General features: G+C 37.6%; 1 protein-coding gene across 11 annotated transcripts in view; it reads right to left on the reverse strand.

Annotated features, from left to right (window-relative positions):
* Positions 1–21,678, reverse strand: part of LOC116169584 (protein sprint) — a 189,340-nt gene that overhangs the window by 6,958 nt on the left and 160,704 nt on the right. For all 11 annotated transcript variants that reach the window (XM_031485717.1, XM_031485718.1, XM_031485709.1 and 8 more), the window contains 3 exons: positions 12,175–12,380; positions 6,225–7,784; positions 6,022–6,168 (listed from right to left, as the gene is read on the reverse strand). In XM_031485717.1, coding sequence (XP_031341577.1) covers positions 6,022–6,168; positions 6,225–7,784; positions 12,175–12,380 — 1,913 coding nt within the window. The remainder of the gene's footprint in view (positions 1–6,021; positions 6,169–6,224; positions 7,785–12,174; positions 12,381–21,678) is intronic.

The following is a 21,678-nucleotide window of genomic DNA, read 5'->3' on the forward strand; positions in this document are numbered from 1 at the left end:
TAAAAACCCTTTCCAATGATGTGTCACTCGACTCAACGTTCAATTTAAAATTATTGAAGGGGCGGCAACCCTTCTTATGGAGTTGACAGCAGGGGTGTACATTTTGAAGTAAAAGATGTCCCCCTTCCAACCCAAATCGACGTGTTTTTGTGTTTGTTTGAAAAACTATTTGTTATTCAGTCTGTTTCGTTTTCGTTGGGCCACCCTGTAAAGTGTGAGGCTTATATTGAAAAGAACAAGAAATAGTGCGAAAATTTCAAGTGCTTCAAAGTTAGCACAGGTTTTTCGAAGCTGCAAACTTGGATATAAGGGAGTTGTTAGAGATGGCTTGGTAAGAAAAATAATATAGTTCGTGTTGGTATGGTTACATAATAATAACAAGATTGTAAAATAAAAATACAAGTTGCGTTTTGATTTCTTGTTGAAGAAACTACGTATATCAGCGTGTAGGTACACCAAATTAGCGGCCCCGTTCCTCAGAGTGATAGTTTTTTAACAAGTGGCGACCGTGACAGGACAAGTGGGTAAATTTAGGTGGTGTACAACAAAAAGTTGAAGATGACTGAACCACTCAAAAAACGACGTACTGTAGCCCGCGGTGCTTTTACTCGAGCTTTCAATACCTTTATGGAGACGGTTTGTACGGAAACCACTTTGGACGTTAAGCAAAGCGCGTTTCAATTACTAGAAATACGGCTGAAAGAATTATATACCAGTCAAGAACATTATAACAAAAAGTTGTTTCAGAGTGACATGTCGGAAGATGAAATTAGTGCTGAATTGGAATCAGATGATACGTACCATAAACAATTTATCGACGCGAATATCGCAATGAATAAATTTCTTGCATCTGCAACACAATCTCCTGAAATCGTTCCGTCATTTACACAGAAAGCGTTATCGAAATTACAGATACCGAAGTTCGAGGGATCGGTAAAGGAATGGCTTCCTTTTTGGAGTCAATTCAAAAAGTATCACGAAGATCCGACTTTAAGCAATGAAGTGAAGTTTCAATACTTGTTACAGGCTACAGTCGAAAAATCTAGCGCCAAGAATATAGTAACCAGTTTTCCTCCCACGGGAGATAATTATGAAAAAGCGATAGAAAGTTTGAAGAACCGTTTCGGACGAGATGACCTCGTGAAACAGTTTTATGTACGAGAGTTATTAGCCCTTGTACTTCAGAATGCGTCTGACACAAGGAAACCGAAACTGTCAGATTTATATGACAAATTGGGATCGCATTTACGGGCACTCAATTCATTGGGTGTAATGAAAAAGGACTACGCTACGTTATTGTATCCTTTGGTTGAATCTTGTCTTCCTGAAGAGGTCCTACGAGCATGGAAGCAGTTCAGTAGGAAAGACGGTTTAACAACTGAATCGCATGACCAGCTGACCCAATTGATGACGTTCCTGGAACTAGAAGTGTGCGATCAGGAGACTATTAAGATGGCAATGACAGGCTTCAACATTACAGCGAACCAAGAAGGAAGGAAGCAGTTGCGAGGGAAGCAAACCTATGAAGTTCAAGGTGATGTTGCGACTGCAAACGCTCTGTTTGTTTCGAAATCCAATTTGTCGTGCATATTTTGTAATGGCGAACACGAAAATAACAAATGTACTGTTGCTCGCAAACTAAACTTTGATGAGCGGAAAAACATAGTGAAGCGAGAGAAATGTTGTTTTCGCTGTTTAAAGCATGGCCATAATTCGAGATCATGCCGTGTAAAGTTAAGCTGTAGTTGGTGTTCAGGCCGACATACACTTCTTTTGTGCGAACTGGTAAATAAACACGAGAAAAGTGCATGTTTCAGATGGAGAAAGCGATACCAATACTCGTCGACCACAAAAAACTGCGAAGGAGAATAATTTGACAACACTTTCGGGATGCCCAGAAATTTGTTTACCAACTGCAAGAGTTGTTTTGTACTCCGACACCAGAGAACGAGTAATACGTGTACTTTTCGACTCCGGTTCCCAACGCTCGTATGTACTTTCATCTGTAGCTGAAGAATTAGGCTACGAATCCCACGGCAAACAAGAAGTCATTCATTCCCTTTTCGGTGGTCAATGGTCGAAGGTAGGAAGCCACGATCTGTTTTTAATTAGGTTGCGCGATTTAAATAACCGTTTTGCTTGCAAATTTATTGCATTAGGTCAAGATGTAATTTGTGAATCAATCCCGCAATTAAAGTGTAAACCCTTGTTAAAGGAATTAGATAATAAGGGCATACATCTCAGCGATATTGACGGTGATTCAACTCCCATTGAAGTTCTTATTGGGGCAGATGTAATAGGGAAATTGTTCACAGGGAAGATATGCGAATTAAGCAATGGGTTAACTTATTTTAAAACTAAGCTTGGGTGGACCGTAACGGGAAAATTACCGTCAACATCGCAAATTTCAGATTCGGCGATACTTTTAAATGCAATGTTTATTGAAACGGCTACGCCAACTGACTTATGGCAATTAGATGTACTTGATATTACAGATCCGATTGAAACAGTAGAAAGGTCAGAAATAGACATGAAGGCACGTATGTATGTTTTAGAAACAGCTAATTTTAATTCGGATGGTCGATACGAGGTTAGATTACCTTGGGTGGATAATCATCCACCATTACCTACGAATTTCGAAATTGCGTACAAGCGGTTATTATCTAACGTTAAAAAACTGAAAGGCCAAAATATTTTTCTTGAATATGATGAAATTTTGGACAATTGGTTAAGCGAAAATATTATTGAAAAGGTTCCCTTTTCCAAAGGTGATTTACATTGTCATTATCTACCGCATCGTGCAGTACTGAAACCAGGTAGTACGACTCCGATTAGACCGGTACAAAGAATAGAGTGGATCTTTAATCCACCTTCCGCGCCCTGGTGGGGAGGGTGGTGGGAAAGGTTGGTAGGAATTTTAAAATCATGTTTACGAAAGGTTTTGGGAAAAGCGTGTCTATCGTACGAAAGCATGGTGACAGTACTATGCGATGCGGAGGCAATTATAAATGATAGACCTTTAACATATGTATCAGAAAATCCTGACGATTTAAAACCCTTAACACCTTCCATGTTTCTCCACGACACAAAAGAGATAGGCGTACCGGATTGCGATATGCTTTATACAGAAAAACTTAATAAAAAATTTAAACATAGGCAACATATTTGCAATGATTTACGAGCGCGTTTTCGGTCAGAATACTTAGGCAAATTGACTATTAGAAATCAAAAACAAAAGGTCTGTGATTTGAAAGTTGGAGATCTTGTAATGATCGACGACAAAATGAAAAAACGTTTGGAGTGGCCGCTTGCGCGCATATTGAGTGCAATCCCGGGACGTGATGGGATTAATCGTGTTTTCATTTTAAAAACAAAAAATGGGATAGTAAAGAGACCAATCCAAAAATTATATTCACTAGAAATATCAAAATCAACTTTTGATAAAGTAATAGCTGATTCTGTAAGTCAGGGTGGTAAGCCTAGTAGTTAAGATGTAGATAATTAGTAGTTTAGTTAAAGTATTCAATGGTTAAAGCGAAGAAATAATTTTAAGATTTTGTATTTTCTATTCTTCTTGTATTGTTTCCGAAAATTTGTAATTTCCGTAAACGGGGGGGAGTATGTTAGAGATGGCTTGGTAAGAAAAATAATATAGTTCGTGTTGGTATGGTTACATAATAATAACAAGATTGTAAAATAAAAATACAAGTTGCGTTTTGATTTCTTGTTGAAGAAACTACGTATATCAGCGTGTAGGTACACCAAATTAGCGGCCCCGTTCCTCAGAGTGATAGTTTTTTAACAGGAGTGGTCCTAAAAACATATGAAAAAATCAGAGCTAAAGCCGTTAGTTTGAAATTTAAGCGATTTCTAGTTATAGATATGACTGCCCTATAGTAGTTTAGAACATCTATTCAACAGAAAGCCATTGAATATTAAGTTTCTATTGCCCAAATTGATTTGCTACATTAAGCAATGGTTGCGGGAAAATCAGTAAAATCGTCACTGTATGTACTGATTCTCTTTCAGCAATTCCTTCCATAGAAAACATATATACTAAAAATTTCTTAGCACAAAAAGTACACGACCACTATCATCAGCTTGCTGCCAGAAACGTTTTAGTAAATATTGTCTGGTCACCCTCCCACGTTGGCATAAGTGGAAACGAAAGAGCTGATCGGGCTGCAAAAGAATCCCTAAACATGGACCTGACTACTGAACAAATGCAGCTACATACTGACCTGCAGAGCTGCCTAAGAGAGTCAATCATCAGTAAGTGGCAAAATGCTTGGAGCTTTTCCAACACCAAGTTATCCGAAATTCAGCCTACAATAATGACCACTAATCTACCCTCAATGCATAGGAAGAATACAGTCATAATTCGAAGGTTGAGGATTGGTCACACAAGGAAAACCCATGGATACCTTTTTGAAAATCAAGACCCTCCATATTGTGAATGCAAGGAGCCTTTGTCCGTGAACCACTTCCTCTCACAGTGTCCACTGCAATTGGAAATCCGAAGCAAATACCATATTGGAATGGACCTTAAAAAAGACCTCCCATTACCGAAAAGTATTATAAACGTACTAAACTTTCTAAGAGATACAAACTTGTACAATTTTATATAATAGTCTAATAAGCGAAATATTATTAGAATACGTGCATTGTAAGTAAAGGTACTTGTAGACGTGCCAATGGCCACTAGTAGTCGAGGCACACAAATTAAATAAATAAAAAAATATTTCATATTTTTTATGCTCATGAAGGTCTTATAATCAACAACAGTGAAAATTATCGCGTTCCAATAACTACACCAAAGGTATAACCCAAAATCGATCTTTTAAAAAACCAGTATCTAAGTATTGTCTTCAAAATTGATCATGGACTTATAAAAGGATTTGAAAACGAAAAACCAATTTTATTAACAGATTTTAGTTCAATTTGGCAATTACATCGAAAGATCAAGCAAAAGACGATATCTGAATAAATCAAAGTGTATAATATATCCTTGCCTTCAAAGTACCTAGATCGAAAAACGAGAAATCGAAACCTTCAAAACTGAACAAGAAGAACTGGCCACAAATCAATGTCTTAGGGCAAGAAAACGGTTTTTAAATAATGCGAAAACAGTCTTTACCCCATTCTCGATCAGCCAACATTCCCGTCGCGTCGGTACAAATTTCCCGGAAACGTATACCCTCGACTCTCCCAGGGAAGGGAGGAATCGGTCGGAAAAGAATATTATACGGGTACGAATATTAGAAAGTGAATTATCCAGGAACCCATATTCCGAAAACCATCATCAGCTCTCCGTGAGCGAAAGTTTCACGGCGAGTCTTTAGTGGTAAATGTACCGGAACGAGATCCCCGAAACAAATATACTTCACCCTTCCGTTATAGGTACTTGTGCGAAATCCAAAAGGCAAGGTACCAGAAAAAGGACCCAAAAATACTACATCTACCCCACCAACTATATAGGCACAAAAGCGTGACTAACATTTATAAATTTCGTCGTGACAATCGCGCATTTGAAACACTTGTGGCAGATCTTTAAAAAAACTGTAATAAATAATAAATTTAACAATAACCTGCAAATTGTGTGGTCTTCGAGGTGGTCTCTGGATCCCAATGTATATTTGTAAAATAAACGCACAGTAATTTTAGCAAAGCAGTAACAAATCTAATAATTTTAAGACCGAGCGCATTTACTTGCAAAAATTGATGGCTTTAAAATAAAAAATAACGTAAGCAAATATTTTGAATACAGAGAAGCCCATTTCCTACAAACTTCCAGGTTTAAATTTACACAGAGCGCATAGTTTGGAAACTAATTCATAATCTAGGGAAAAGGATAGTTAGATGTAGGTAGTAGCAGCGAACAGTTAAATTGAAACTCATATATGTTGTAAAAACCCCTGCGCTATTTATATACACCAACACTAAGAAATGAGCTCCCGAAATACACAATTACCAATCTCATCGAGACGTATCATTATACGTGAAAGAGAAACAAATACTCACCCATAAATTTCCAGCTATTATCTATCTGCCAAGTATCATTAACACGTGGTTTAACTAAGGGAGGCTGCACCGCTTTGACTTCGGGCTTCTTAAGTGCCGACAGCTTTTGTTTGGGGCTCAAATTGTCGACCGACGACGATATCGTCCCTACGTTGAATAAGATCAAAGCTTAAACCTTTAAGGTGGAAACTTAACAAACTTACCGGTGGTGAATTCGGGCGACTCTATCCTTTCCAGACCCGAACTTAAGGCGGAATGCAAATGCAAAGCCGGAGGATTGGAATGCCTTTGCTGCATGGGGACTAAATTCCTTCCCAGTAAACGTCTAGGAGCTACGACCGGAGCGAGAGAATCCGCGGGTTCGGCGTAAAACGGACTGCTTTGTTTTGGTGAATTATTACTTGCAGGATCTAAAATCCCAGGCGTCTTTGGCGAATCGACGCCGCCGGTCGGGGATTGAACGGAATTCTGTGAGAAATTGTGATTGGAGGTGGCTTGATTTGTAATTGGGGTGCTGCAGTGACTACGCTGCGAGCCAGTTTGGGAATCACTAGGACTAAGAACGTTATTATTTAATGATAAGACGTTCTGGGTGTGTTGCAGGAGATCGGGAGATGCGAGATTATTATTTTTAGGCTTGAAGCTCGAGTGCTGCTCGTTTGTCCATAAATCTTCATAATCACTTATTTTATCTCCGACTGCACTTCTGTAATAGACTGTAGGCGAATCTAAAATGTCTGACTCTTGATAGTGCTTAGAAATTTTATGCTTAGTTCTCCTGCTGTGCCTCGCGGTTTTCGTTACGGAAAGCGGTGATAAGGTATCCGGCGATAATAAACTGCTAGGATCCGAATTTGGCGAAAGTACGGATTCGTTCGGTGACATATTGTGATCGGGACCTCGTCTTAGACTGTTGTCGGTGGACGACATTGTCGAGTTGCACTGGCCTTCGGGCGACATCCTCTTGGGATCACATATCACTTCCATTTGCGAGGGAAATTCATTTCGGGGACTCTCGGGCTTAACGCTAAATGTTACGGTTGTGGTTACTGTAAAATTATTTTGAGGTGTCGTTGGTTTCGACCATCTTGGTGGAGGTGGTGGAGGAACTTTTGAGGTTGAATCACTTTTATGTAACGATGCCGTGCTTTTTAATAGTTCGTTTGATTTTGTGTCACTTTTAATGGTGTCTATCTTATTTAAAAGGTTTAACGTGTTGGGACGAGTTGGTCGGTTAGATTCGGTGGTGGTGGGAGTGGAAGGCTCGGCGCGCTTAAACGTGCTCATTAGTGGATTGAGATTGAGGATTAAGTCGGCGTCAGGACTGGAAGCTGTCGACGGAGGAGGACTATACCTCCAAAATTCCTGACCAAGAAGAGCGAGGGAAGACAACTGCTGCCGACTGCGTGCTTCCCTAATGGCTTTGGGCAGAGACAATTGTACTGGAAGTTCATCACAACAATTAGCGTAGTGAGCAATTAGTGCTGGCATATTATCGAAACGATTTTCGCTCGTTTCCAAGCCCAATCGTCCTCCTGACGATTGTATCAAATAATGCTCGATGTAAGGTCCTTTATCCGGCGGAAGACGAACGGATAGTGCCATAGTATCAGGTTGCGATGACTGCCGAACGACAAAGCAACCTTCTTCTTTTCCTTGTAGAAGGTGAAATGCTCCAGCTCGTTGTATACCAGGCAGAAACCATATGGGGTGGGAACGAATTAAACGCTCAACAAGACCAATATCACACGCAGCACCGTAACCTGGAAAAATATACCTCGCTCCATATACTTATTTTCAATAGAGACCATGAAAAAATAATGTAAAGCTACAACATTGCATGCAGAAATAAAAACGTGGCTCTAATAAATGCCTGTATGTAATTTGTAAAGCTTAATAACACTAATACAGTTGTGTCAATGTGTTAAAAACATGGCGTAGTCCTGTGGATATTATCTAAAAATCGATAAACAAAATTATTGATAAATATTGCCCCCACTCGTGCCATTCGAAGGTAATCTCGCCGAAAATTTGAAGTGGTTTAAACGGCATTGATTGCAAGCGATAAATACGAGAAAGGCGATAAAATTAAGCAGGTGGGCTACAGGTAGAGGCGAGGAAGACCACGGGATAAAAATATGCATTAAAGGAATAGTATACCCAAAATCAAAAAAATTGTAGAAGAAAATCTAAGAACAAAATTTCAAACCGGAGTTTTCTACGATGAGTAGTTTTCAAAGTATTAACGATGAAAGTTTGAAAGACAGAACATGTGACGTCATCCCGACATCGTGGGTGCGGCGGCACGGATCCAAGCAGTCCGAACGCGTCAGTTCTTTCATATTCTATTTCGCTTTCCTTTGAAAAAAACAAGAAAACCTTACTGAAATATCATCCGAACATATATCCTCATATAAATTTGAATATTTGTAATAAATTTCTGTACCCAGCTCAGATTGGATACCTATGCTTTCAGTAAGCGGTATCGGTTCCATTTGATTCAGTTCTTCTGTTTGATTGTGGCATATGTTTGATGTTGAACTGGATTCTCCACTACGAAGTTGATCGTTTACCCACAATAAGCAATCGGACACAATTATACTTTCTTAGATAAGTTAACTGACGTTTGTAGCTTTATTAGGACCTTTGTTTCCTGTGAGATGTAAAGAAGGGATTGCAGTATTGTTAGCCTTCTCAAAACTTTATGCTGATGTACAGGGCCCTTTCCTTCTTGTATCTTCCAAAAAAAATTATCATCTTTAAAGTGGACACTGCAAACAACGTGACTATACTATGATTCAGCGGTTTTTCTACTTTTCCAGACTTTATTTCAACACGGCTCCTTCTTTTCTCGGGGAAAATTTGCAATGTAACATTGGCATTTTTCAAATTATTGTTGCAGCGGAAAACACAAAGTTAGGTATTTTTGAAAATAATGCAGATCACTGACTGCCAGTCTCAAATTAACACGTCAAATGTCATCGAATCCATATATTGCTATAGCGCGCCACCGACCCATTTGTCGGGATGACGTCACAACGACCGTTTTTTAAATTCGACACCTCACCATTTAATAACGAAACGGCGTAGCGACTTGCGGTTTTCACCGTTACTCTTAGATATTTTTAATCTATCTTTAGACGAAAACATGAAATTTGGGTATACTGCCCCTTTAAGTAAACTGAAGATCAAGAGACCAATTATGGATCTGGATCAATGATACAAACCATAATTTATTTTATGGCGCTACAAAAGAAAATACTCCTTATGGATAACCTGGATTTGGAAATAAGCAAATATAGCGGTTCCACACACAAGATTAAATGAAAATCGGAATGGCGCTTGGCGAGTAAGTGAGGGTAAGCTGCACCCGTTGTACAAGGAAGTGCTTTAGTAAAAGAAGCAAAAATAATAAAAGTGTGCGAGAAATACAACAGAAGAAAAATAACAAGCAATGATGCCGACTGTCCAAAGAACGTAATTTTAGTACCAAGTACGGGTATAAATGTAAATGAAATTTAAAATAGTATAGATTTGGTCACTCGCGACCCGAGAAAGCGCATTTTCCCCGCACAGAATCAGTAATAACTCGGGAAGGAAGTGACAAGTCCAAAAAATCTTTGTCGTTCTGATGATCTTGGGGCTGTACTACACCGCATTAGAAAGAAACCACAACGAAAAACCTACAAACAGACAGACAGATAAAGTGCGGAGAATAACGTTCATTTTCCTGTTGAGAAATGCCCTAAAATAGTAATCAATCATTATAAATTGGTGGAACGGTATTGTGTATTATTTAGGGCATTTTCCAACTAATGTAGTCCAGTCATTCTAGGAAATATAGAAAAAATAATTCGTGTAGTTCTAATTTTTTCGGCAATGTGTGGTTGAAGATCCCCTGATGATTGTGTAATAATGTCCCGAGCAATTTTGGTGCCCCGGAGGGTGGGGCAAGAGTTTAAGGTACAGTTTTTCAGCTATATTCCAAAAACGGGTGGTCGTACGAAAAAAATGTCTTACCAAATTCGAAAGCTCATAACATTCTACAATTTTGTTTCTATACATTTTTTCCAAAAATCTCAACGTTTTCTAGCTACGGGCTCTTGAAGGTGAACGATTTTCAAAAAACTCACTTTTTCGGTCCAACTTTTCCTCTAGCTCATTGCCAGTGGGGATGGTTGTAGGGAATTAAATTTAGTTGAAGAATCATTGAAATGTGTGGTATTTGTGCTTCGACAGTTAGACTTTACCTATAACAAAACTGAAGTAAAATTTTGTGAGCGAAGGTAATGTCCAATTCAGATATGCGTACAATTCCTCTCCATGAGGATCGTCTATATCCTCTTTTGCTAGGATTGGGGGTGAGTTAAAATAGCTCCCTCGGCAGTATTGGCACAGGTAATGGTGCAAAATATGCCAGCCCACCCACAGCTAGCTCTGCAGTTGGCAGTAGAACAACGGCAAAAAAGGACTTTTCTCCAGTTTCCAGTCACTGCTGAACTTTACTCGCCATTTTTTGCCGTTGTTCCACTACCAACTGCAGGGCTAACTCTTGGTGCAACAAGGCTGGCATATTTTACATCATTGCATGTGCCAAGAGCCAAAGGAGTTGTTTTAACACACACCAATCCTAGCAGAAGATGAAGAGGACGTAGACGATCCCCATGGAGAGGAATTGGACATTACCTTCGCTTACGAAATTTCACATTTTGTTGTAAGTAAAATCGAACTATCGAAGCATAAACACCACACATGTCAATGATTCTTGAAGAAAAATTGAATTATCTACAACCATCAACTTCTACGTTCAAATTGTTGAGGAAAGAGGAAAGTCCACCGAAAACGAGAGTTTTTGAAGATTGCTCAACTTCAAGACCCCGTGATTGGAAAACAATGCGTTTTTGTAAAAACTGTATACAAACAAAGTTGTAGAAAACTGTATGAGCTTTCGATTTTGATGAGAACATTTTTTCCTACGACTCCCCGCTATCGGGATATAGTCAAAAAACTGAAAATCGAACCTCCAATCGCCTCCCCACCCTCCGGCGGCACCGAAATCTCTCGGGACTTTATTACACAATCATCAGGGGACCTTCAACCACATATTCCCGAAAAAAATTAGAGCTACACGAATTCTTTTTTCTATTGGCCGTTTTTTGGCATGGAATGAGTGGACTAATGTTGGAAGGCAAGGCACTATTATGACCACTTTATCCGTTCTTCTTTTTACATTCGGTAGGTTATAGGTGTGATGATACCTCAACCAAGAAAAATCTTGATCATTAATGTGCGCATACGCAGACTGCGCAATGTCAACTTTCTTTCTTTTTTTGAAACTTTAACCAAACATTCTTCTAGTACTGTGCGATCAAAAATGAGTTGCTGTCGAGTCACCTTTGGAACTTTTGTTTACATGGGAAATCGTATTTAACTTGAACTTCCAAAGGCGACTCGACAGCAACTCATTTTTGATCGCCCGGTACAAACACATCGCATATTGGTTGTATGCAAATTTACAATCGCCATTCCATCACTAACAAATTTGCTTAGAAAACCAACAACAGACCACAAAAAAAGTCTTTTCGTTTTCATGTGAAAATCCAATAACAGTAAAATCCAGTAAAAGTAAGTAACACGTAAAACAATAAAGAGCATGAAGAGAAAATGAAAACAATTTTGGGTCCTCAAAACAGGAGTTTTTGTAATCTTTTGACATACGAGTATTTCGGTGAAAAAAGATCTTTGCAGGGTATCCCGAAGGTGAAATAACTAGGTGGGGATCTTACAAAGGCGAATTTACATGGGTCGCGTTTTGGGAGCGACCTATTCGGGGAAATACCACGAGCATCCTATACCATATTATGTAAACTTTGAGAGAGAGAACCTGGAAAGGCAAACAGATAAAAAATAAATATAAGAACTACTACAACAGACATGCAGTGAAAGAGTATGAGTTACAACAAAAAAATAATGACTACAGCCATAATCGAAAAAACTTTTGACGAAGCCAAGCTGTGAATAAATAGATCAGAAAAGTAATAAAAAAAAAGAAGAAACAGTAGTCCTATTAAACAATGTACCATATACGTAATGTCAAGCAGTGTAACATGTCACGAATGTTAATAAAATCTAATAGTTGTTAAAGATATTCACCTGTATCTGTGCTGTCTTCGCTACCCGCATCCGAGCCTCCGTTCGACGAAATCAGGGATTCTCTCGATGGCGATCTAGACGCGGGCGTCGGTAAAAGACATGGCGCTATTCTGCACGCAAAGGGAGGCGAAGGAGACGGCGCTCCGACCCCCGGACTCTGGCGATCTCCAAGACCTTGTAGATACGGTTCCAAAAAGGCGTCGCTTCTGAAACAAGTACATTTCGTTAACATTCGATCGACGACAGTTTAATTAAAGCTGTCACATGCACGACATTGTGGTTACTTTCGTTCAAATTTTAGATTGGTATTTTCGGAAGTTAAAATTAATCTCACTTATTGCAGTAAAGCAAAACATCCGCGAAAGGATTTAGAAACGAAACTAATTAATTAAGAAGAGAAGAAAGAGATCTTAGCTGTCCATTAAGTACAGTTACATTCGCGTTAAAGAGAGCAAAACGGACCCATTGTATTGCAGTATTTAAAGACAAACAATACAATTTTTAAAACTGCGACGTACGTATAATACATAATAACGCTTTTATCCTCTCATAAACCAGATTACCGTGTACTGATGGTAGGAAGCTGCTAATCCCGAGGCTATCTGAACGGGATACGCCGATTTATATTCAGCGAGTCCTTCCGGCACCCTTACCAAATAAAAGTACGACAATAACGAGATAATTAGGTGAAAGCTACAAATTTTACCGCCGTTAGATTTTCATTTTAATGAATGTTTATACGAAACGTCATGTTAGGATAATAGCCTTTTATATGCCCACTGGGTAATTCGACGTAATTGAGATTTACTAAATTCGAACCATTTGTGAAGGAAGAATTTATAAATGTAATATCGAAAAGTGCTACAGAGAAATTTCCGAATATGCCTTTTGAAGCGTTCAAGGGAAAGGCACATTTTTATTTCCATTTCTAAAACTTTTGAAAGCACTTTTAATATATTTCCTTACAAATGCTTTTTATTCCCGGAAAAGGTATATAGAAACAAATCGCTACACCAATAAAAATGTACCTGAATCAAGAAGGTGAATTAATATAATGTCGGCCTGGCTTCAGAATACAGACTTTTGAAATAATAAAAGTACATTTAGAAGCCTATAAATGTTATACTACTTTAACAAAGAACTCATTGATTAACTTTGGGCGATTCTATTTTTTTGTGTGAATTTAGCAACAAGCCTCAAATTAACATCGCAGGAACTAGGGAACGTAATAGGATTGAGCGAGACCATGCTTATATAATAGGAATTTATAAGGTATTGGAATTGATTATAAATTGACACTTACGATCCCTCAACAATGCTAATAAAGTTCTTAATTTATGCTCACTCTAAAAAATAACTTTCCAACTTAGTTGCCTTTCATGGAGAGGGTATAATGATGTCGCCCAAGACCATTTTAGGGATGATTACGTAGGAATTTGTGAAATGTTTGCATTGATTATCCCGTAAAACGCCAAGACATTTACGCTCAGTTTTATTAAAAATAAATTATAAATTTAGTTGCGTTTCATAGAGAATTCGTATAATGGGATCGACTGAGACTATTTTAGAAATGCTTGGGTAGGAATTCTTCAAATATAAGGAGTGATAATAAATTTCCATAGTTCTCTCGTTATAAGTTATAAGTTGGGTAGCGTGAGATATTGTAACAAATGATGTGGTTGTGGGCTGGGTTCAAAACAACTCAAGTCTTTTCAATGTTGAAGTTTCAGGCAGTTTTTATTACAATAAATATAGTAATGTTCAATTAGTTACCCTCATTCTTTTTGAATTAATTCCAAATGAGATCTTGATCAACCTGCTTGGAACCCGGTTATTGGACATTTTTTAGTGATGCATCTCATGATTAAATGTTAATAAACCATAACTGAAATGAGAGCACGGCCTTGTACCACCAATGAACACTGCGCTAACTATCAATAATATATGTTGATAAATTAACAGATACGGAAAAAGTGAATTGCGAAATTTAGCAATAATCAGGGCCACCGATCGATACCATAAATTCTGATTTGACCAATATTTCTGTGTCACAAAAAGGACAGGAACGATCAAGAAGAATACCAAATATTACAAAGTACTGAATACCCATCAAAATATGCAGAGTGAAGAGCTGATAAGCCAGCGAGGGTTTCCTAATACCATGAGTCGTATTTGCCAATTCAGGTATGAAAGGGAGCCAGGAAAGCACTCTCGTCCCAATCAATTGGTTTGTTAAAATTACCGAACCACTAAATAAATTCCCAACCATATTTTAAGAGAATTGTTAGCAATAAATATTCCTCGTGTGCTTTTTATACAATTTAATTGCGACCACCAACTCCCACGAAGGAATCTCGTTCAGTACTTTCGGTGTTGATTCTTGCGCCCTTTGAACTTCTTTCTAAGCTTGTTGCAGCCAAGTCTTCTATGGAAACTGGATTTACAGTTGTTCGTTTTCTTCTTGAACTTCTGCTTTTATTAAATTCGCCAGTAGTTTGAGTCTTGAGAAATGTTACTACCAGCAATTAGAGGTTCTAACCCTGCCAAAAATTTGATCCTTTTCAGAGTAATTCACATCAAGACCAACAGAATTGATATACAGTGCTATTCATTTAGAAGTAGACATAGGGATTTCCTGTGTCTATTTTTAAATGACAAAAATCCTTCTGAAAGACGCCTAATTTTATGCAACCGAAATAACATGTGCACGTATTTTGCATTGTCATTCTAGATTTTAATAAAAATGATAGTAAATAGTATGCTTTTAGGTTATGATGAAGAGATATTAAATTCGGCCGGTATTTCCCTTAAGTTTCTAATGGAATTCTCTTCCACAAAAATTAAAACATTCTGTTTCATATCCTTCGTTAAAATTGAGGGTGGATCCCATTTAAATCACCACTCACTTTAAAGTGATCAACACAGAAAATAAGTCTCTTACGCTCCTTAAACTATTACCGGCAGTAGGTATACCAATCACAATATCAACTTTTTCTTCAGTTGAATACATCGCAAGCGAACGAAAATAAAAATACGGAAGCCAAGCACTAATATTCTAATTACCTAATTAATATGATAGCAAAATCTTCATTTGTTTTAAGAAGTTATTTCGTCGCATAAAATTAGGATTTAGGCCTCTTTCAGTAGAGTTTTTGTCATTTAGGAAATCCCTCTATGTCTACTTCTAAATTAATATTACTGTATATGTAAAGACTAAGATTTCATCCGCCGAAAATATTAGAAAGTTAGCAACATCCTAGGCAAAATCTTTGTCGACGACTTTAAAGGATCTTAGCGGTAACATGAAATGACGGGCAGATCATAAGCGATTGATGTGATAAGGCCACACTTCAATGAAAGTACACGTAAGGGGTAGCAAGAGTCGCACATCAAGCGCGAACACATTTGAAACGTTTTCCACGATAGGAAAATTTTAATCACGGCGAAACAAGGGTAGTTGTTAAAATTAAAAATTCAATTTCAACGTAGACACGAAACAATAACGTTCACTACCTACCCTCCTATTTTAATTTTCGGACGATTGTTATTAAAGTTGAGTATTTGACGAGTTCTGCATTAATATCACAATGGTAATGTTTTTGACAGAATTCTCATTTAAAAAGTTCACAATGATTTTGTATTGAAGTATCGAAATACCACATATGAAGAGACCAACGGGCGTTCTCACCCCTACACGCAAGCAGGTGTGCGTTTTTAAACCGTTTCGACTAATTTTGTTTCCTTTCGCCCACGTTTTTTTTTATTAATACCACTCCAGCCGTAGGAATCCGCATTCCGTTATACTATTTTAATGGTTAAATATCTTCTGCACCGAGGCATTAGCATTACGTAACGATGTATTTTTAGCACCGGGAAACGGTCACCTAGACCAGTAAGACAATTCTTTCGGCTAATTTTAAGAGCGAAAGCGGCGGACCGGTGCTAGAATATTCAGCGGTGGTAGAATGGATGTGATTTACAAAATAAAAAGGTTTTTGATGTAGAAAACATAAAACAAGATTTGGTCAGCTTATTTAAATTCATAGCATGTCTAGATGGAACGATTGTCCCTATCTTATAGAAATTTTTCGTATGTAAGGACATCAAACTTGATGCTATTTATAAATAAAACATTGTATGAGAAGAGTACGTGGTATCGCGCAATTTTAAAAGCAGATCTACTTTCAATAATGAGTAAGGCATATAAAACTGGGAAAGCTTCTCTTTTTCGAAAGCTCAGTAACTTGATGAGGGATTTTATGCCCGAGAGGGTTTACGTAATTTCGCAGTAATCAATTTTTTAATCCCGCTCGGCAAACACTGCAAATGACCGCAGTCTGTTGATTTTTACCGAATTATTCAATTCGTGTTTAAATTGCATGCGTCTGCATTAACGGAACGTGATTACTAACGTTCTGCGGTGAACGTGTATTGATTAGAAACCTCAAACCAAAACAAAGGGCATTTCAAATTATAAAAGCACATTAACTTAAGCTTTTGTTCCAAGCGCGAGGTAAAATATTTTCGGATTGGTACGGATGAAATGAGCTTTAAAGTATATAAATAATGCACAGATTTTTGAGGGGCCACTTTATACCAAGAAACAAAACATGATTTCAAAATATGCAAATAGATAGGTCGGCACCTCCACTTTGCACATAATCAAGTAAAAAATGTCCATAATTTACGACTAATTAAAAAGTAATTTGTACCCACAAAGTTAGAATTTGTACCCACTTAGTTCCGCCGGAAAACGGATTTTTAAAGTGGGGGTGCTAACTTGAACTTGAAACCAAGTTAGCACCCCACTTTTCCCAATTGAAATTTTATTTGTTGAATCAAAAACTATGAATTAAAGATTAATTTATACCCAAATTAGATTTTCATTGTTTAAACAGTTTATACGTTATTTAAACAATTTTTTACTAAAAAAGGGCAATGCTCAGAATTAATTGAAAGAAATGGAACGTAGAAATTAAAGACTACTTTGCACTCACATAATTTTTGTTGTGCACAAATTTACACAATAACAATAGCTGTTTATAAACGTCCGATTGCTTTGAAAATTGGCAAACACGTTCTTAAGAATATAAGAAAGGTCGCTATTGTTTTTCAGCTCCGTAGACCATCGGCTCAAAAAGTTGTGAAGTGAAGATCTTGAGGATCGTTCGGTAGGCATTCAGGTGTATTTGATTTTTGGGTTACAAAGTTGATGACAAACTCACATGGAATTGCTATAATTTAATAGTAAAACTTAATACTATATGTACCAAATAGGCATTTTAAAACAAGTTGCATGATACAAAGACAATTTTACTTTTTTACAATGCGCAAACTCTCGTACGGCCCACTGGTGTACAGGTTTAATGGCAAAGCAAGTACTAATTGCAAAAAAATGAATCATTAAGGCGATGGTTCACGCCCGACCACTAGAATCATGTAAAAAAAAAACTAAAACTGTATATGCGGTATACATATTTGAATTATTAGTATACCGGGTGAATAGAAGATTTTTTTCCTCGTCTAATGATATACCAATTAGTTCATCCGTTCATTTTCAGGTGTATTTCTCAATATTTTATCAAAAATACGGGTCAAGTATTTCAGTACCTACAAAACATCAGGTAACGTGATCTGTCTGAATTTTGTTCTGAAACGACAATAGTTTGAGTACGTTTGATCCCATATCAATTACCACTTATGCTAATGTCATCAATAGCAATCAAATGCGTTCAAATTGAAGCAAATTCCCGATGTTGTAAAACTGTGGTCGTCAGGGGCGGACTGGCCCGGGGGGGCGGGTGGCGATTGCCACCTGGCCTGTACGTCATAATGGCCCGTTGGAAATTTATAAGTATGTGATATATTTAGTTTCTTGCACTATTAATAAATTATTAACACGTTTCTCTAATTGGGGTTGATGTTAGGTTGTTAAACAATTAAAAAATTCTGTTTTAATTGAAGTGTTTTACAATGAATTTATCATTTTTTGTCGTAGCATGAAAGTGCTGAAATACAATGATAGGCGACGCGCCTCGTTTGGATTGTATATTTTGTTACTTTTAATTATCAGCTGCAATTTAAAAAAAACCTGTATTGTAATTGATTTCCGAAAAAGGAGTACTTTAAAATGAAGCAAAAAATGTTTTTGTGGTGCACCGCGCAGAGCTACCCCCCCGCCACCATCATTACTACACTAATACTTTAATGGCCCGTAACCTATGCATTTCCACCTGGTCCGCCCCTGACTAGAAACCAATTTCGAAAGAAAATTCAAAGGGCTGTAACTTTTGAACTAGTAGCCCAATCTTGGAACTGTTTGAAATTGTGGATTCTACAGGCCACATTCTATAAGAAAATTTTTTTTCCGGTCGATCTGAGACAATTTTTTTTTTCGGGGCTCAAAGAAGGCGCAGTGTATAACCTTCCTTTTTTACCAAAAATCGACTGCACCAAAATTTCTCGAGAAAACACTTTTTCTTATTTATTTTGGCGCGTAGAATCCAAAACAATTCGTACTTTTTCGATCGGAAGTCTCAATCAAAAGTTATGGACTAGAAACAGGGACGGACTGGCCTGTACGTCATAATGGCCCGTTGGAATTCCTATGCAATTCCACCTGGCCCGTAAGTACCCAGTCCGCCCCTGGTCGTCGTCGTCGTTTCGTGCAGTAATTAGTTCCTGATTAACCAGAGAGACCTAATTGTGGAGCTATGTTTTAGGAGCGGAAATAGTTCATTCGTGCCAGTTTCAGACGGGACCGACACACAAAGGCGGTACAAAGATGAAATGCTCCCCGAATAAGAGATCCCAATGGTAGTTGTAAGCGATCCAGCGAAGAGTTTACCGCAGATCGTCAACGATTGAGAAAGAACAATTACCTAATGAATATTCAATATAGAAACCGAAACAAAAAAATGTAATATTTATGTTGTGAATACGCAAACAGGATGAAAATATAAGTGAAGAAAGAGACCCTTACAATCACAATTTTCACACACCTGTTTGAGCGGATCGCGCATATATACGGCATTCGATCAAAAGAAACATTTTAATGGCGTTGTATATAAAAGCAATTTTCCAGGAGGAAGTAAAGCAAATTGAAAAAATACCCATGCGATTTTTAAAACGAAACCTTCACTTTGAAAATGAAAAGGGTGAATGAGACCTTCTAATATAGCAAGAAGCTCTTTACACTAAATTTACAACGTTCCTAAAAGTTGCCACCTGCGCTTTCACGAGCTTTCCCAATTGGAAAAAATTAAGGAAGTTTCGATGTCTTGCCTTTTATCAAAACGAATACTTCCGTGCGGGTAAACTTGTCAGAAAGAATTAGTTAACAAGATCGTATAGGTTCCCCCTTACATAATAAAAGTTTACAACTAATGGCTGCTGGTCACGATTTTTTTTTTGTTAACCGCGCGAAGATTCTGTCGCCTAATTAAATTCGTCATCGCCTGTTTGTGTTACTTCCGTTGCCAAAAGGAGTTGCCGCATTAATATTAATAAACGGCTTATAAGAGAATGTCGAACTGCGGCTGTTGGCTTTATTCAAAACACATGTCGAGAGGGTCTAAATTCCCAATGCCAATATTAAGGCGGGATCTTTTAAAAAATCCGAACATCCGAAAATTGAAGAGAAGCGATGCAGATGACGTTTTTCTTATTTCTCCCCTTTTACGAACTTCTTCCCACTGTTTAGTGCAGCTACTCACTTCACATAATGCCGGATGATGCAGGGACAATAGAGCATTTGCAGAACTCCATGGCAACCCCCGATAAATCTCTATCCCGGACCGAGAAGGATGGAATTATAGCCAAATCTAACGGTCCGACGTCTACCTTCTCACTTTCTCGCATTCGGGAAACGTGCAAAATTAATTGGCTAACTAATTACCGTATTTTAGACAGAATGCCCTCACTTTTAAATTCGAACAATTAGTTCTAGTGGCTACTTCAGACAATGCATAATCACACCGTTAGTGCTGGATTTGTGCCAGCTTATTATTTATTCATTTCTTCCCCGTTTACGTTAAATTTGAGTTATGCACTACAATGTCGCGAAATTTTAGGGTTTTGACCTCGACTTATTGCTCTCTAAAAAAAACAAGGCAATTACTGTAATTTATATAGTTTTCATTTGTCGAAAGTCGTAAATTATGCAACTAAGAACAACAGTTCTGGCTTTTTGCCGGCCCTTTTTAAGGTCCTTCATTTAATAAAAGTGCCAGCCACAGCGACATCGTTCACTTTTCGTTTTAAGGCCATTCGTTTAGAAGTGGGATTAAATAAATGGCGATATTTAATGTGAAAAGTTGCTCTAATTCGTATTTTTATTAAATTAAATTTAAGGCACACTGTGGGGTCACTTCTAAATTTTCCGCTATAGCTAAACCCAATGCATTTTCATCAGCGCTTTAATGTATTAATTACCCCTCACATTTTTGACATTCGTCACCAAATTCTGAAGGGTTGAAGTCTATGGATACCTTCGTCTGTAAATGAGTCATCAATAAAGTTATCTGCTTCTTTCGTTTCATCTTCATTTTTATGATTCCTTCTACTGCTGTTGGTCTTTTCGTTTTAGTGTAATTGTTGGTCTGTTTGATTTATTATATCATCTGTTCCCTTGTTGCTTTTATAGATTTTCGTTTTTCTACATGTTTTGGTGATGCTACTTGTTTTGTACGGTTTTCTATGGTTTTTGACACTAGTAAAAGACGTACCTAATACTGCCTTAGTACTGGATTGAATTAATTTAACATCGCTTCTGAAGTGTGATCATTTTGAACTCTCTAGAACAGTACCTCTTGAACCTATCTGTGTATCGGTGACTGTGACAAGTCTATAAATTGTCTGAAAAGTCTGAATTGGTGTCTCACAAAATCCCTTTTCTCTATAGTTCTTCTTAGGGTTGGCGGTGGTTTATTGAAAAAAAAAATGCACCGTAAATCTGCGGCCGTATTCAGTTAGCATGGCTTATAAAAAATGATAAATATTCATCTCTCCCCAAAAAAATCATCCCCTGAAATTGATATCTTTTCAAGCCGAACATGCTTGCTTCAAAAGGATCGTATATTCCACGTATTTGCTATAATAGGATAAAAACGAAATTTATCTTTCAGTAAATTAATAATTATTGTAATTAGGTCGCGATAGCTGATAATTTTCTATGATACGTTCTCTCGTAAATTCCTCCGACCTGGCCCCATGATGTTGCTTCCCATAAATACTCGTATTTTAATGGGCTACCCCTCGAAAACTTCGCTCGTTAATAAAAAATGTGGGGCACTATTTGAAAAAAATAGTTCTCTGACACCACGGCGCTAAAAACTCATACATATGGAAAAAAAGTTTTAACAGTTTTACATCCTTACTGAGAAAAATATAGTATTTTTAATTTTGACAGTTTTGTCTCAGTTTTTTTGTGATAAAACCTAGTACAACTTTTGTAGGTCGTACACAGAAAAATAAGGTCTTTGAATTCATTTTAGGTTGCTATCT

The sequence above is a fragment of the Photinus pyralis genome, unplaced genomic scaffold (genome assembly GCF_008802855.1).
Source record: "Photinus pyralis isolate 1611_PpyrPB1 unplaced genomic scaffold, Ppyr1.3 Ppyr1.4_LG4, whole genome shotgun sequence".
NCBI lineage: Eukaryota > Metazoa > Arthropoda > Insecta > Coleoptera > Lampyridae > Photinus > Photinus pyralis.